Source organism: Aptenodytes patagonicus, chromosome 3 (genome assembly GCF_965638725.1).
Source record: "Aptenodytes patagonicus chromosome 3, bAptPat1.pri.cur, whole genome shotgun sequence".
Lineage (NCBI taxonomy): Eukaryota > Metazoa > Chordata > Aves > Sphenisciformes > Spheniscidae > Aptenodytes > Aptenodytes patagonicus.
The window spans coordinates 51,910,844-51,928,945 of record NC_134951.1 but is presented as its reverse complement, the minus strand read 5'-3'; the positions used below and the strand labels follow the sequence as shown (position 1 = coordinate 51,928,945).

The 18,102-nt window shown below is 39.7% G+C and overlaps 1 protein-coding gene across 1 annotated transcript in view; it reads left to right on the top strand.

Moving 5' to 3' along the window:
• The window catches only part of PREP (prolyl endopeptidase), a 117,083-nt gene that overhangs the window by 6,243 nt on the left and 92,738 nt on the right, over nucleotides 1–18,102 (top strand). The window contains exons 3-6 of the mRNA XM_076333319.1: nucleotides 2,963–3,096; nucleotides 6,090–6,220; nucleotides 8,975–9,184; nucleotides 10,425–10,546. Coding sequence (XP_076189434.1) covers nucleotides 2,963–3,096; nucleotides 6,090–6,220; nucleotides 8,975–9,184; nucleotides 10,425–10,546 — 597 coding nt within the window. The remainder of the gene's footprint in view (nucleotides 1–2,962; nucleotides 3,097–6,089; nucleotides 6,221–8,974; nucleotides 9,185–10,424; nucleotides 10,547–18,102) is intronic.

The following is an 18,102-nucleotide window of genomic DNA, read 5'->3' as shown; positions in this document are numbered from 1 at the left end:
GGTTCAAGGCTTGTGATAGATTGTCAGACGCAGATTTCTACAAGTAAAATAGGAATCTTTCTCTGTAGGCTCATGAAGATATACAGAGAGTTACTGTTAGCCTTATAGCCTGGGTGGCATCTGTTTAGCCCTGCGTGGTGGAGGGAGTTGTTTACTATGAGAGTTTCTGCTGACAACATCTGTTCCTGTACTTTACCTAGAGCAGTATTTTAATTATGTATTGCTTTTTGAACATGAGTGCAACCTCATGCTCAAAAGTGTAAGAACGGAGAGTTTCCAAACTGGACTGGATTCTCCTCAGTGGAACTCTTTCAAAAACCTGTAATTCCTACCTCCTTTTTTAGATAGCCATGGCATTCCCTTTTACAAATAGTCTTGGAATCTTGGAGGCAAATGGGAAAAATATATTAAGTCCCTGTAGAAGCAAAATTACTAGTGATTCAGTTGTGAGTGCAGTAGCATGTAAGCGTGCTCTTGTGCAACAAATGCTTGTAAAGAAAAGTTTGTGTCTCCTCTTTGAATATCAGTAATGAAAGCAGATGTGGTAAGATGTGACTGTGCAGTTAGAAGTGAGTAACACACAGTTCCAGTATACCCTTGCAGCAATGTTACCATTTTGGTTGCATTATTGATAGATGAAACAAAGATGTGTGCCAGTTTCTGTCCACTAAATGCAACTGAAAAGTGCTTTTGCCCATCCAGTACAATGGATGGTTTTAGACATATTTTTATAAGACATCTTTTCTCTGAAAATGTCACAGCCCTTTGAGTAGTTGGTTTATTTATGTAGCATGCATTGTCTAGATTTTTGTGTATGTGGTCTTTGAAATTCATGTGTTTATGTTAGAAGAAACATTCAGATACACATAGTTCTTGGGTAGATTTGATTAAGTAATTTTTTTGATAATTTGATATTTTGATAAATTGATAATTTGATTAAGTAAATACTTTCATCATCTGATGAGGCGGGGGCAAACTGTTACAGTGGTACAATGTGGAGGCTACCACTGGGATGTGCTGTGCTGCCGTGCTGGGTGTTAAAGCTGTCTATGCCAGTAAGATCCTCAAAGGGAGAACAGAAGCAAAAATTGGCCTTCCCTTGGCAATGCTTTCACGTCTTTCCTTCCTTTTTCTCAGGGGATCGTTTCCTGACTCGATCCTCGCTGATGCATAGAGTCTAATTTTGAGTAAAGGTCCAGAAGTTGTCATTGTTAGCCTTCTGTATCTGTTCCTTTTCAGTGCTGTAGTGCTTGCTTTCTTGTGTCATCCTTGAGTGGTGACTTGCATGTAACCAGCCTGCATGTTCTTAAACTAATATGTTTCAGCACTTAGCCAAGTGCTCTTAGGGCATTACTAGTTCTGCACTTGTGTTTAAAGCTTATCAGTTTCTGTATGCTTTGTTAGGCATGAACAAATACCTCTCAAGTGGAGACTGACCATAATTAATGCACTTTCTCCTTTACCTTTTGGCCTGACAAGTCTCTGAAAACACAGCTTGGCATGTAATGCAGCTCTTGGCTATGCACTGCTGTGGCAGCGAGGCAAATGGGAAGGCGAGTGTCTCTACTTGCCCTCTGTGCTTACTTCTCACCATGTGAAATGTCTGTAAAATGCTACTGAAAGAGTTTTATGTTCTATTCTTTCCTCTTTTTCACCTGAAGAATTAATGAATGAGTAAACATTGATAGCAATTGGTAAATGTATGCCAGGTACTCTGTTTGTACAGCAGCTGGCTTTTCTGAAGAACTGTGAAACACAAGGTGTGGAATATGGATTGTAGCCCTGCTGCTCCTGTGGGTCATGCCCTGCGGTGAAGTGTAGCTCAGAGGTTATCATGCGTTGGATCTGCTTGCAGTGTGACAGATTCAGGACAGGTAGAAACAATAGCCTCTTGTAATAACTGGGGAAGAGACCCGTGTAAGCAAGAGATAAGTGGACATCTGGAGGCGAGAGGCTGGGGTCCGAGAGCGATAGTGCAGCCATCATTGCGACGTCTGGCTGTGAATTACAGCCACACACACAGTGTCCTGTCCTTCCTACTCCATGTTAGAGACAGAAAAGCCTGCATGTCTGCTTCTTAGCAGCTGTGGTTCACCTTAAGACGCTTAGGTATTAATTTTATGTTAATGTACTGTGCTATAAATAGGGATGGTGAAACACCAACAGAGCACCAGTTTTTCCATGCATGCCATGGGAGTGGCAGCCTCTAACAAACAGCTGGAGTGGCAATGGTTTTGGCCACTGTCATTAAGTGTTTGTGACTGGGCGGTGGAGTGTTTTGAAGAAACCAGACTCCTCAAAGTTCTGTTCTTGGAGATTAGGTATTCTTGCCTATTGTAACTAAGAACTGATCTGTGGACAGCCTTTCCAAGAAACAGTGGCTGGGACTAATCCTGTGTGTTATGTTAATAGGATGAACAGATGGTGCATATGACATTTTGTATCTTCTTCCAGCCCTTCACAGCTCCCAAAATGATAGTGCTGTCTGTGGGCAAAAGGGTCTCTGTTCTTTATCCATTTCCTAATTTATTTATCATAGAGTATTAGAGTATCGTAGTTTGTGGTGAAGTAAGGGAAGATGGTATTTCCTAGGTATATACTGTAAATTAGCTTTGCTATGCCATTTAGGCAAATATAGGGAGAGTTTTTAAAAGTATGACATTTGGGGTTTTTTTAAAGGGGAATGGCAGTAATCTGGCTTTGGCCGAACCACTGGTTACCCCAGTGCGTGCCCTGGAGAGACGTTACTTAAGGTATAAGATCAATCCTGTTACTGATCTTAGAGGTGTGACTTACAGGAGTAAGACTCTTCAGGTGTGACTCTACAAAACCTATGTCTGGGAATTTCCTATGCGGGGAAAGATGTCTGTGATGCATTGCTTCAGAAAATAGTGTTTTCTGTAGAAAATATGCATTTCTGCTTGAGTTCATGTATTTTGGGGGGGGGATTATTTTCTTTCAGGCATTTGTGGAGGCTCAGAACAAGCTTACAGTACCCTTTCTCGAGCAGTGTCCTGTCAGAGGACTGTTCAAAGAACGAATGACGGAACTCTACGATTATCCTAAGTACAGTTGCCACTTCAAGAAAGGAAAAAGGTATGTGAGGAATGTCTTTGTAGGTGGTGATGAACGTGAAGCAAGTCAAAAGCAACTACTAGTTAGGAAAACAAATTATGAATTATATTTGTATTTATTCCTTTATAGTTGGGAAGTAGGAAAAGTAAGCCAATGTTAATATATATGGTTGCATGATGCAGAGCACAAGATACTTGACTGTCTCCAGTTCCCAGTCATATTATTTTCTTGTGCTTTTGTTGTCTTTGCTTTTTATAAGAAGAGTTTATCAAAACTCAGACAACTTTGTAGAATAACTGTTGTAAAAGTAAAACTTGGAGGAGTTCCTTTCAGGGTTGGTCACTGTCAGTGTAGTTAAAGGCACCTCATCCTGAAAACAGCACAAGTCTGTCATGAGCATGTTGTTCTAAATATTTACTAAAATACTTCTCTTATGTTGGACGTAGCTTGAGCAGCTGGTACAATTTTTGTTTAGTCATAGACAGTGAAAAGCTGTGGGAATTCCCTTGTGAAAAATGGCTCCTGTATCTGCAGGGAATAGGGGAAAAAATCATTTGGAGGACTTAAGGCAACTGATGCAAAAAGATCTGTCTTCTAAGAAATAAAGAAATCCTGCTATATTCCAATACCTAGTCTACTTGTATCCCTGTTTTAATTCTGTGGCTAGGTAAAGGGATGGTGCTTATGTGGCTTACCTAAGGTCTGGAGACTGCAGCTGCTACTCAATTTTATGTGACCTCTTTCAGAAACACTAGTAATCTCCTAGAGAAAGAGAGGAAAGGGATGAAACTGCTGATTAACTTAGTAACTTAGTAAGATTGTTTTAGCAGTCCAGCCGTTCTTAATCATGGGAAACACAAATAGTCTTTTTTAGTATTTTTAATTTGTTTGATCCTTGTTGAGTGAGCACCTAGATATGCCAGGTATATTTTCACTGTCATCCACAGGAAAGAGCAGAAGATGTCTCATTGCCTTAAGATTTCTGCACAGATATTGAGGGAGATCTGCTGCTCTTCAGTTATCTGTCCTATGCTGTGAGGAGGGTGTGGATGCTTTTTACTAAGGAGGGAAAGTCTGTACTATGTGGGTTTTTTAAAAAGTATATTGTGGGGAGTGAACCCAAGCTGATGTTGATTTAAGTTATCACTGATGTGGCACGGCATGTCAATGTGTAGAGGTGTGAGATTTAAGCCCAGAAGCAGTGGAGCTGTTTAGGACAGTGCTGCATCCGGGGACGTAAGCCTTGTTGAGCAAGTCAGACAAAGCTTATTAGTTTGTATGTGATGCTCATGCAGATGTAGCTATGCTGATCTGATTCTGGAGCAAGCCTGGTCAGTGACTGCTCCGGATTCTCTGACCCATTCTCCCTGTGCAGTGCAAACATGCCTGGGTGTGGTTATCTGCAGTGCTCATAAGGCTTGATGTTGCAGAAGTGCTCATGGCAGTGATGAATATAGTCTCCACTAGAGATAAAAAGTCTTAATTTGATGCAGCTGACTGTCCTCCAGGAAGAACATTTATGCCAGGAGCTTCCTGTGCTTTAATTTGTGACACTTTACTTTGATTTTAATAGATGTCTTTTTAGTTTTTTTGAGTGTTACTCTATTTCTTGGCACGTGCTGAACTTAAATCACAGTGGTTTAAAAATTATGCCAAAAAACATAAATTATGGCATTTGAGGAGATCAAGAGGGCTCTACCAAGTTAAGTAACATTTAGTAAGGGGCGGGGGGAGGAACTATTCTATTTGAAGAACTATCTAAACTTCCTATGACACTTAAAAATTCTCAAATTTAATTGCTCCAGTTTTCTGCCAAAGAATAGCTGCTGAAAGGCGGTGTCTGAAGAGCTGTTCTGTAGAATCTGCAGAAAAGAACAGTGCCCAGGGAGGTGCTGTTCCTGTCACATTTTGACCTTTGGTTCCCAGCTTATTACCCAGCATGGCAGAGGTGAAATTGGCTAGAAAATGCATGGTCAAATGGAAAATTACTTATCTTTTTCTTCTGTTCTTTTGAATCTTTTGATTTTGTCATTTGCTGAACGTTATTGTTAGTATTTGAACACATTACTAGTTCAGATTGTTAGCCAGGCCTTTGTGAGTATAGTTCCCCCTTCTGGGTTTACCAGGTTCCCGTGCTTGTATCCAAGTACTGGACAGTCTTAGGGAATGTGTGAACTTATGTTTAGGTTTGAACTTCCCCCAAGTGAAGCTTCTATTTGATTTGTTAAGTCACAGGTTTGTGTAGTAAAACTCAGAAGTCCTATTAAGGAATAAAAGTGTAGTACCTATGAATTGCATAGAATACAGTTGTTAATTTCTTTGCGCTCTGTAGTGTCTTCTGATGTGAAGAGTATCCCTCACTAAAGGCAATTCTGTAATTCTCTGTTCCTACAACCTTTTCAAAACACAGAGTTTTATGGACATTGGGAAATACAGATGAAACAATTTCAGTTCTGTATCATTTGAACATCTGTCTGCCACGCGATACAGATTGAAAACAGCTATATGAATGGCAAAGCTTAGAACACAGGTGATGGGAACCTGCACCAATACTTGTAACAGAGAAACGCTAAGGCTGCCAGAGCTGTTTAACATAGACAGTTGTGTAGAGTTTATAGTATACTTAGCTTTGTTTGAAATGCACTGTGGCCAATGCAGCTTTTATTTTTAAAAGATCTTTTGGATGCATCATACAGTCTCCTCTATACAGTCTATATCACATTGGGATAAGATTCCTCTCATTTTTAGAGGCCTAGAAATTGGTGTCTGGGCTTCCTCTGTACTAAGGGGGAGAGAAAGGCACTTACAGAGGATGGTTAAATCCCTGATGGCCGGCCACAGGGGAAGCTATGATTCCTACTCTACCGTGAAGAGTGTATTATTATATAGAATATAAATATATATTTATCTGTCTTTTATTCACTTCATGACAATCTCATACAAGTTTTTCTTGCTTGCCTAACTGAAAAATCTTGAGTTCTTCCTACTTATTTTTCCCTCTTGTGTTCTTTTAGGTATTTTCACTTCTACAATACAGGACTGCAGAACCAGCGAGTTTTATATGTACAAGACTCCTTGGATGCCAATGCCAAAGTTTTTCTTGATCCAAATAAGCTTTCTGATGATGGCACTGTGGCTTTACGAGGTTAGTGAGACAGCAGTTCCTGCTGAATAAGTCTGGGTCTTCAGCAGAAGTTGGAAATGGTTTCCAGCTCTTCATCTGTACAAGTATGGCTAGAGTGGCTTGTTTTAATCAAAGTAAATCTAAATCTACATTGTATTCACAATTAACTTGGTTCAGTTTCTCAATGTCTTTTTTCACAACTCTGTAACAGGTTTCTACTGAAATATGAACAGATCTTGAGGCTGTCCATAGCAAGGAAAAAAGTTTATGTATTTATATTGACTAATTCTCTTAAAATTGTATTTTGTATCTTTAACACAAGCGAGCAAGTTGAAGTAAGAGACTGTGAAGGAACGTAGCATTAACTTTTATGAGAATCACAAATTTACTTGTATTCACTAGTAACTTGTGTTTAACTTGTGTTAGCTGTCCATTTTCCCACTCCCTATTGGCTTATTGTAGAAGCAAGTTGGACCTAGAAGTCTTTTAAGTCTGTTCAAGGCCAGTTAATAAAAACAGAGGACAGAATTAGTGAATGCTTCTTTAAGCGTGACCTAGTTGAAAAGAATCAGTACGGCTTTTTTAGTGAGAATTCCTGCCTTAAACGGTGGATATAAGGAATTGGGTTCATATAATCTTTCTGTATTTCTAAAAAGCTTATGACAAAGTCTCTTTCCAAATGCACTTAGAGAAACAACAGCCATGGAACAAGAGGGGAAACTCCTGCTGTTGATAAATAATTGATTTAAAGGCTGGGACAGGAATAACTGGTTGGCTCTCAAGGTGGATATCACCAGTAGAGTTCTGTCAGGGATTATGCTAGGACTTGCACTGTTCAGTACATTCATATATATTAGAAAAAGGAGTGAGCAGTGAGGTGGCAGAGTTTGGCGACGATACAAAGTTATTCCAGGTAAAGGCTGAAGAATGACTGTGAAGAGCTGCAGGAAGACCTTAGTAATAGTGAGTGGGCAATAAATTAACAGGTAAAAGTCTCTGTGCAGATAAATTAAGTGATGCACAGGGGACAAACAATCCTAACCTCATTTGTAGAGGAATGCATGGAATGAACTCTGAGCTGACTATGACCACTTGGGAACAATTCTTAGGCTGTAATAGGTAGTTCCGTGAAAATGTCAGCCTGGTTCTCGGTAGCAGCCAAACCAGCACATCAAATGTCAGAAATGATTAAGAAGGAAATAGAGAACAAAACAGAAAACACCATTACGTTAGCAACCCAGGGGTTTATACAGTAACATTGAATATTAAATATAGTTCCCGTCCCCTCAGCTCAAAGGGGGCTCTGAAATACAGTTCAGAGGAGGGCAGTAGGAACAACGAAAGGTATGGAGCAAAGGTCAGGAACAATTGAATGTGCCCAGATCAATCAGCTTGGAAAAGAGACAATTTAGCAGGGATGTAATAGAAGTCTACAGAATCATTTGTGGTGTGCAGTAGCATGGAGCGAGTGAGTAGGGGTTGGTTAGTTGACATTTTTTCTATTACAAGGATGAGGGAATATCAAATGAAGGCAGTGGGAGTCGAGTCCAAAGCAAACAAAAGGAGGTGGTGGTTCATACCAGAAGTAGTAGATTTGTAGAACCCCTTACCAATGAATGTTGGTGGTGCAAAAAACTTACTGCGGGTTTAAAGGGAAGCTGGACAAGGTCAAGGAGGAGGTAAGCATTGAAGATTATTAACCAACTACTTCATGGAAAAGAAGTCTCCTAAGCTAAAGATGGTCAGAGGTTGTAAGAATATTTGAGGGAAATATTACATGTGCTTGCGTTGTTCTTACTCTTGTAGGCATCTCCTTGTGACTACTCCTGAGGATAGCTAGGCGGAATCTTGTTCTGAATCAGAATGGCCACTCTTACATTCTTATAGGGGAGAATATGTTAGGGTGGCACAGTGACATCTCTCAAACCTATGATTTCTACGAAATGCAACTCTTGTGTGTGTTTTTTTTCAGTGGTTACTTTCAGGTCTGTACAGGCCTATGATAATTCAATCTCTTCACTTGAATTGATTTGCAAGAGTGAATTTGATCCTTATCAACTATGATGGAAGCTCTTCTGAATTTTTTTCAGAATCATGTTTTCCTCACAGTTTGGATAGAGCGACATACAGATCAGAGGTCTTAGCTGAGAATACTGGTGATTAATCCATTTGCGTGCTGGTGGCAAATTTTTCTAGTTACTTCAGTTTTCATGGCTTTGCAGGGTCTAGTTTTCATTGACTCCTATATTGAAGTGGTATTTGCTTTATTTCAGGATGCATTGCTTGCATCTCAATTTCTGTTGACTTCTTTGGTACTGTTTCTTAAAATCTCACTTTAAGTTCTCTAACTGTGCGCATTTTCAGTCTCCATCTCTTCCCCCCAAACTCAGGGAAGTAGAAGAACTATTACTCAAATCATAATTCAGATGTTGGGCATAAGCAATGTTACTGAACATGCTTACTGAGTATGCATGCCTAAACTCAGATCTGTGAACTACTTGAGAAGTCCACAGAGACTGGAAAAGTGCTGCGAATCCCAAATGATAGCAGATGTAGTTGCTTGCACTGTCTTTTAGAAAATAAACCCTCTTCTCTCAGTGTTCAGTGAACACCTTTCTTTTAACTACTTTCCCAATTTCACCTCTGTTTCATTGGGATTTGGCTAGCATGTAGTAAATAATAAAAAGCTGTGTGGCAAAATAACAAACACTTTTTTGAAAATACTGATTCCTTGTGCTGGTTCTTACTTTAACTTGTTTGGTTCCAATATCCTAGGTTATGCATTCAGTGAAGACGGTGAATACTTTGCATATGGCCTGAGTTCTAGTGGCTCTGATTGGGTTACTATCAAGTTTATGAAAGTAGAAGGTCCTGAGGATCTTCCCGATACACTGGAGAGAGTTAAATTCAGTTGCATGGCATGGACCCATGATGGAAAAGGCATGTTCTACAACTGCTATCCAAAACAAGATGGGAAAAGTGATGGTAAGTATGGCTGTAGTAATTGCATGCTATATGGAAGCAAAATGACCTTTTCAGTAAATTGGTGCAACAAACAATCAGCTCTACTAGTTCATACTGAAATAACTAGCTATACTAGTTTATACAATTAGGTATCAGAGTATGTCTTGTATGACCAAAGCCTATACTCAGTTAGTTTGAGTATCCTCTTGTCTGCCTGTCCCTGTCTTTCTCTTAAAAGTCTGCTGCTCCTTTTATTTTTCTCTGCAGTGATTTACTTAGCTTTCATACAGGGTGTTACTGGCTGGAATTTGATGTCTGGTGACAGCTTGCTTAGATCTCTTCCCCTTATGCATTTGTGTGGGCATAGGTGAACTGGCTTGGGAGGTTGACCTGATGAATAGCAATCTGGGGCATAAGGTTTTTGTTATTCAACCAGATTAATTCATCTGTGGTTCCTAGCACAGCAACACAAAATGTTTATGCTAGCAAAACTCAAGGAGCAGCATACAAAGTAGAATAAATTGCCAAGGAGCATCAACAGGGAAGGAATTTAGCAGCTCTTATTATAAGGTAGTGCTACTGAAAAGTTTCTTCTGGAGCTGTGCTCTTTGTTAGACCTTGGAAGGAGCCTGAATTTTGCCTCTGTATTTGCTTTTGCAGCCTATCATTTTGCCAAACTCGCAAGTTAGGTACCCACCTTGTGTTTTTTACTTTTAAACATTTGTAGTTCAGAAGCTGAAGTGTTGGAAAATGTTGCAAGAACAGAACTTAAAAAAAAAAATAAAAATCAAGTAGCACCTCATGCAGTGCTTTAAAATACTTCTTTATTTTCAGCAAATGGAAGTATGAAGGTTTCTAGGAATGTTAGCTAGCAATAAATCTCCCCTTAGTTGCCCAGGGTGAAATGGGAGCAAAAACATCATTGGAGGGTGGCAGGGATTGTTGTTTTTCTTTGCTTGCTTAGTATTTCTAGAAAGCAAAGCTTGAAATGATAAATCTTCACATTTGAAGAACGTATTATCAGCAATAAAAGGAAAGGGTAACTGTTTGAACAGGTTTGCAGTGTGGTTTGAAATTTTATTTTGTTTTGGAGGGGGGTGTTTGTTTGGAGGGGCATGGTTGTAGACTGGAACCATTCGTAGTTCTCTCTGCTGAATTACTCTTTTATATGCAAAGGGATACAGAAGTTTCTAAGGGTTTTATTTGGTTGTTGTTGGATTTCTTTGAGAACTAATTTGTTTAAATATCTGCAATTCACTAGGCACTGAGACCTCCACTAATCTGCACCAAAAGCTGCATTATCATGTATTAGGAACTAACCAGTCAGAAGATATCCTATGTGCTGAATTTCCCGATGAACCAAAATGGATGGGTGGAGCTGAGGTATGATAAACACCCTGAAGCTTGTTATCATTATGTTCAGTTTTTCAGATTCTAACAACTGGTAGTAGGTATAAAGTGGAAAACATTTTGTTAAAAGAATACTTTTTGTTAGTGTTGCAGAGTTGACCATTGAACTAAGAATCATTGATTAAGAATTGCTGAAAATAAGACTGTCTTAGTGTGCTTTAAATCAGTCCTCAAGCCTGTAATGACACAATCACATACCCTTTTTCTTCATTGAGGACATTCTGCCTGATGTACATTCAAGGACAGAGAAGGATCATTTGATGGACAATGCATCACTGCTATTGTTTCTTCTTAGTGTTGAGCCCCAGCCTTCACTTCCTGCACAAAAAGCTTATTCCAATAATCCGCATGTCTGGATATTCCCTGCCCTGTATTTATTTTGTTTATATTTATTTTTGTGATGTCTTTCCTGAAAATGAAATATGTCTGTTCTACTAATTTAAAGAATGGAGACATACAGGTTGAAATCTGTTAATACTGTGTGCAGAGCTGGCGACTTTTAAGTTTCCCTACAACAAGTTTTATCAGCACAAATATGGTGTGGACTGTGTTATTGGAGATGGAACAAGTGACTGCTGGAATTGATTGCTTAAGCTTATTTTGTTGAACTACTACTATATTGTGCAAAGTCCCAGTGAACCAAAACGATAGGTAACGATGCTCTCTTCCTTACGTGAATGATTCAAAAGACCCTAAGTTTTGTAATTAATGTGTGTTTTATTCTTCATATGAGATTTAACTGCTTGGTTGAGTGCACTGTTCTAAGTGCTGCTGGAATGTAGTAGTGGTTATTCTGTTTATCAGGGAACTGACGTTTTTCCAGTGGATAAAAACCTGTTGTAATTCTTTGTACTCTCCTAGCTACTATGTTTAATCAGTACATTTTGTTTCTATACAGGGTCTTTTTTGGTCTGACACTTTCGATAAATAGGAAATGTTTTTACTCTGATTTGGGCTATTCAGTTCCTAGAACTACTTTTCCCTGAGAGCGCCTCTTTTTAAAAAAATTGATCATCAGTCTGTGCTCACTTTTCAACCCATGAAAATGTGGGGGTTTCTTTTCTGTGGGCTGCCAGAAAAGAAAGGTTCTTTCAAAGAATTTGAACAGTGGGATTCAAAATGAGACAGTGAGTGAGAATGTGAAAGGCTCCCCAGCAAAGTGACCACACTGAGCTTTCTCTATACAAATCAGACTTACCTGTAGGTTCTGTGAATAAACAGAACCTTTTTTACATCATCTCATCTATTCATGAAACGTACCTTTAACAACTGACCTGAATATCAGTGTAAACTCGCAAATGGGGCTTTGGAATTTTTTTTACTGTTCAAAAACTAGTCAGCTCTGTTGAGTTTAACTGGCAATAAAATGGAATTTGGAAATCATTATCCTTATTTTTCCCTAGTTCCGTAAATAAATGGGCTTTCTGTTGGTGACAGATGTCTTGTAGTGATGTATCCACTGATTCACATGAGTGATGCATATTATTATTATTGTTTTGCAGTGTCGTGAGCTAAACTACACATGTTGTTGTGAAGGCAATTTCATTTTCCGTGGGGGAGGGCTGTTGCAGTCTGATTCATTAGACTATACAGCTTTTTAGGGTAGTGAAAGTTTGCAGTCTCAGATGATACTAAATCCAGTGGAAATTATATCTTCTGTATTAGGTGTAAAGATACATTTGTCTTACAGGTAGCAAAACCTTCTTTGAGATAATAGCCTTTTATTAACAGAGCCTTTTCTTATCTAAGTTGAAGAAGCAGGGCTGGAGCATTTCAAGATCAGAAATACAGAACTGAATATGAGGAGGACTGTGGAAGAGAATTCATAGTATAGTGCTTGTAGTGAGTAGCAAAGAGTTTGCCTGGCCAGGGTGCAGAGAAGCAGCCGTCCTGCATCTCCTGGCTCTTCTGTTGTGAAAGAAAAGCTTGAGGCAGCCTTAAATGTAAAATAAGTATCTCTTTTTTTCTGATACCAAATGTCTCAGGTAATTTTTGTGATTAATGAGCATATATAGCCCTTATATTAAATGATCAAAAGGTCTTTGGGGTGGCAAGAAGGGACTGGTAGTAATAACTCTTGCCGTAGAATAGGAGAATAACAGAATGTAGTGCAGCTACCAGTTCTGAAGCCACTGGAATTGAAACAGCCCCATAAGTATTGGGAAAGTGGGGAAGGCGGTGAATAGAGAAACACCTCACTACTGTGGATTCTTGTTTAATAAATCTATGTGGCTGCTTATGACTGTTTTCTTGACCTCTAGGAGGCATAAACTTCCAGAGATGTTGGTATTTAAGAAGAAATGATATTTTAAGGAGGTGTGGTAAAGCAGAGATCCACGTTGGTAAATAATCATGAGCTTATCTCAGTGAAAGTACTTTAAAACAGCTGAAATTCTGGGGTTGTGCTGTGAGCTCCAGCTGTAAAATGTGGCTCTGTCATCCTGCTACTAATGAAGAATGGTCTTTAATCGTCAGGAAAATCATATTCTGCAATTAAAAAAAAAAAACAAAACAATGCAATTGCAAAGTGTGGTTTCATCCTTGTGCAGTAGGTCAAAAATCTTCTTTTCAGGCCATTCAGACAAGTTTTCTGGTCAATTTTTCTGAAGCATGTGTTCGAGAAAGTGGAAGACCACAAAGTAGTGGGGGAAAAATTAAAATCTCTTTAGTAAAAATCAAATTATGTGGCTTATTGGCACTGTCCTGAATATTCTTATTTGGTACTAATATGCTGCCACAGATTTTAAAATACAGCTTTGCACAGCTCAACATTTTATGAAAGTCCACTTTCATGCATTCCTGTCAGATTAATAAACAAATGTTTTTATTTTACAGGGCCTTGCTGGGCCAAATAGGTAGAGACATTTGGGTTCTTTTCTGTTTTACACAAGCTCCAGTAAAGACAGTTGGATTATGGTGTGGGTGATCTAGTCTCAACTACCAAACCTTTCTCTATAGTGGGGGCAAAACTTGAACTTCCATACTCAGGTTTAGAGCAGAATTTGCAGGTCTTGCAACTGTTGGGTCAAAAGAGAGAAATACCTTACCTGCAAGTGAAAAGCACCTGACAAGGAGATCCTTCAGAGACTGCAAAAGTAATAATGTTGCCACGATACTTCAAAAAAAATGAGTAATCTCAGGTGCACTGTAGGGCATCAGTGTGGTGTATGTTTTCAATGGAGAGAAGAGACTAGGTCACTGGTTAGGGAAAAAGAGGGTTGTGTAAAATTTTGTCAGCTTAATACATTTACCAGACAACATGCAAGAAAATAGGGTCAGGTTTTTTTCTCATTATACATTCAACACCAGCCCCAAGTACACTTGATTTAAACAAAATCTGTGGTGCTGAAAATGGTGTTGGCATAGAAATATAGATGCATTTCCAACTCCTCACTTGAATGGATTGCTTGTGAGGAAAAAAAAAAAGTTTGTTAGATATATAAGTTTTGAAAAGTCTTTTCATTAGTCTAGAAAAAGCATATGTGTTTCTGGTACAGATTCTAGGATGGTGGGGGAGTTGGGAAGAGCAGGGATGGAGTTTATTTGAATAACGTCCCAGTAGAGGGCAGTCTGGTATGAAGATTTTTAAAACCTTGGCAATGTCATAGCTACTCTCAGAAAAGAGGAGCTTCCAATGCTACTCTATTTAAGTGGCATGTTCTTGCTTCCTCTCCAGACTCACAGAGCATATCTGTCTTTCACAGCCAGGCTGTAATTCTCAAAGTTAAACAATAAGTTATATAAGAGCCTTTCACAGTTGGTAGTGTTAAAAGTCCCTACGGTACTGGCAGGAAAGTAAACAGGAGGGAAAGGAGGGGGTGGGGGGAACCCTCCCATCCCAATTCTGCCAGTAGTAAAACAAGTACAATTTTTCATGTTGTCTAACAAACACAGTGCACAGTCCCTGAATTGACAATAGTTTGGTTTTTTTTAATGTCTAGAGCTGTCAGTTACCATCAGTGGTTCTCAGCCAGGGAGGTGATCTTGCAAATGCAATTCAGAGCACAGAGGAGTAAGCTGTGCCGGATGTGTGATGGCTATGGTGTGTTTTCACTGCAGGAACGTGGAAGTGCAGCATCCACAGAGGAAAAGTGAGCAGCATGAAGGGGAAGGGCTCAAAACACTGTCAGTTTTCTCAAGTGAGACTCGCTGGTGGACTAAACAGGGCTGTGGGAATTTTTCGAAAGCCTTACACTATCTTTGTCAAGGCTGAATCTGGAATAGAAGCCTACTATGAATAACTTTTTTCAGCCCTGGCAATAGGTCTGGAGAGTTTTACCATTAAGAAACAGGCAGGCAATCTTTCTGGCTGCACATGGGGCTATGGTAGATGGTAATCTCTTACATAGCCAAGTTCCTGATGCTTTGGTGCTTTCATTGCACTCAAAAGCAAGCTGAAAGCCACAGGAAAAATCGTGTGTGATGTTTGTCTATCACCTCAGAAGGCTACTGATTTTACTCTCTGCTAGATTTAAGGAAGAGAATGCATGTAAATATGCATATACATATTGCTGTGTTCTTCCTCTGACCAAGTCTGTCTCATGTCCTGTTGTAATTGAAACAGTTGTAAGCACGATGATCTAGGGTCAAAGTCCCAGTTCGCTGGCTTTGGTAGGTCTCCTTCAACCCCAGGCTTAGCAGAGGCTCAGAAAGATATGGTCAGAACAGAAATGCTCTTTATACCAGCACATTGTATCTGAAATCAAAGAATAAAAACCTGCCTGGAATAAGGAAATTGAATTAATGCCTAAAGCAATTTTGCTAACCTGGGGAATGGATGGAGAGAGCATATCAGCATGTTGTTTACATATAATCAGTCCATGTTCTACATAGGATATGTATGTCAGACCTGCTCCTCAGAATGTAGTAAGTAGTTTCTGTTGGACCTGATCCTGAAATTATGCATTCCTGTGATCAACCATCATTAGGTCATAGAATCATAGAGTCATGGAATAGTTTGGGTTGGAAGGGACCTCTAAAGGTCATCTAGTCCAACCCCCCTGCCATGAGCAGGGACATCTTCAACTAGATCAGATTGCTCAGAGCCCCGTCCCACCTGACCTGGAATGTTTCCAGGGATGGGGCATCCATCACCTCTCTGGGCAACCTGTGCCAGTGTTTCACCACCCTCAGTGTAAAAAATTTCTTCTTTATATCTAGTCTAAATCTACCCCCGTTTAGTTTAAAGCCATTCCCCCTTGTCCTGTCGCAACAGGCCCTGCTAAAAAGTTTGTCCCCATCTTTCTTATAAGGCCCCTTTAAGTACTGATAGGCTGCAATAAGGTCTCCCCGAAGCTGCCTCTTCTCCAGGCTGAACAACCCCAACTCTCTCAGCCTTTCTTCATAGGAGAGGTGTTCCATCCCCCTGATCATTTTTGTGACCCTCCTCTGGACCCGCTCCAACAGGTCCGTGTCTTTCTTACGCTGAGGGCTCCAGAGCTGGACGCAGTACTCCAGGTGGGGTCTCACCAGAGCAGAGCAGAGGGGCAGAATCCCCTCCCTCGACCTGCTGGCCACGCTTCTTTTGATGCAGCCCAGGATACGGCTGGCCTTCTGGGCTGTGAGCGCACATTGCTGGCTCATGTCCAGCTTTTCATCCACCAGTATCCCCAGGTCCTTCTCGGCAGGGCTGCTCTCAATCCCTTCATCCCCCAGCCTGGATTGATACCGGGGGGGTTGTCCCGACTGCGGTGCAGGACCCTGCACTTGGCCTTGTTGAAACTCATGAGGTCTTTGAAATACAGTTGATTAAACCAGTATGATGCAAATAGAAAGCAAAACAAAGCATTTGCAGTGTTAGAGTACCAGCTTCAGAGGCCTTGGATTGTGCAGACAGTCCCAAGAGGTTGCTTCGTGAAAGGGAGTTCTTGCCCCAGTCCTCCTCATCTCAAAAGACTGCGAGAACATAAAATGTGATAGGAGCTATATGCAAGCTTCAGTGACTTTCTAGCACCACTGCAAAGATAATGTGAGAACATAGCTTTATGTTCCTTTCATTATACCCCACCCCCCAAAAAAAACCCTTCAGGATCATTTTACCTTATGAAAAAATGTGTCCTGTTCTAGCAAAGGAAACAGCTTTGGTTTTTCTACTAGTTAATAAAAGCAGAATTTGAAAGGCTGGGAGATTACAGCGGGGGTTCTTGACTTTGTCATCGTGCAAGCAGAACTTTGTGGCATGGGAGCATGTGCACATCTGTGACGTTAGAACACTTGAGGCTGTTCAGACAGTGTAATTGCTCTCATCTTTTACTGACCAAATGTTTCGGCAAATTCTACAGGAATTTTTACTTTTTTCTCTGTAGAAGGCTTGTGTTTTGTGGTTTTTGTGTTCAGTATTTTACTTTACTCATCTGATACGAAGCTTTAAAATATTGATACATAACGCAAGGCAGGTAATTTCTGCATCAATCTGAAATGTCTCTTCCATGTAGACTCTTCTTGGTCAAATCATATTCAGGTTCAGTGGTGTTATGCAAAAATCTTTGTGCAGCATGTACCTAAAGTTTAGGAAGTAACCACTGTCATCAGTCTGTTCCATTGTGGTGGCTGGGTACACTCCTAAATGAGTATTTAAAAAAAACAACAACAACAAAAAAATTTTAGTCAGTCACTCTGGGTAGTTTTAAACTGTTATAAACATAGCGCATAGAGAAAATTGTAGGAGTTTTAAAATGCAGCTTATTGATGCTGTGAGTTTTTAATTCCTAGTTAATTAATGCCATACATTGCATGGTTGCATCTTTATTACCACCCATCTTACCTTCTCTGGATGGTTTGATCTTCCCATGACTGGGTACACGGAGTCCAGTTACTAATTTGACCATTTGGCTCTGTTTGAAAGCTTTGATTCTGTCTGTGATTTTGTGAGCTTTGATTTTTTTTTTTGTATGTGATTCATTTGCTCTGTTTCATTGGAAATGCATTAGATAGCAATGATAGTTGCCTTGTTCCATATGCAAAAGACACTAGTGTATAAAGAGCAGTAGTTTGTAAAATAATCGCAGGTGCAGATCAGGTTGTAGGTTATAGTAGTGTTAACATCTGCAGTTAAAGGAGAAGCCGGTTTATCTTTTCCTCAACACAGGCATATTATCTAATATCTGAATTTTACTCATTTAATTTTTTAATATCTTGTGCAGAAACAAATTATACAGTGATTAGTTTTTTTCCACCTTGATAATAGAAAGGGCAGAGGTGGTAAAACTTTTAATTGGTTAGCTTAAAAAGGAATGATGTGTGTATATAGTTGCCTTAATATAATACTGTGCACTCAAAGGGCCCCTATTTGTGAACTAAAAATAGAGAGCTCTTCCTTATCTTGACTCTTGCAGTGGTGACTACCCAGGTAGTATTCAAAGAACTAGCATTAATATTCACTGGGGTTGCTGTCATGCACTTTACTTGGAAGCAAAGCACTTTAATGTCTCTCCTATTGATGTTTTAGTTGAGGAGTAATACATAAAGCCAGGAACTCTGAAAACCCGACAGCCTTCTCCTGTTCTTTCTTTTTCTTTTTTTGTTTAATT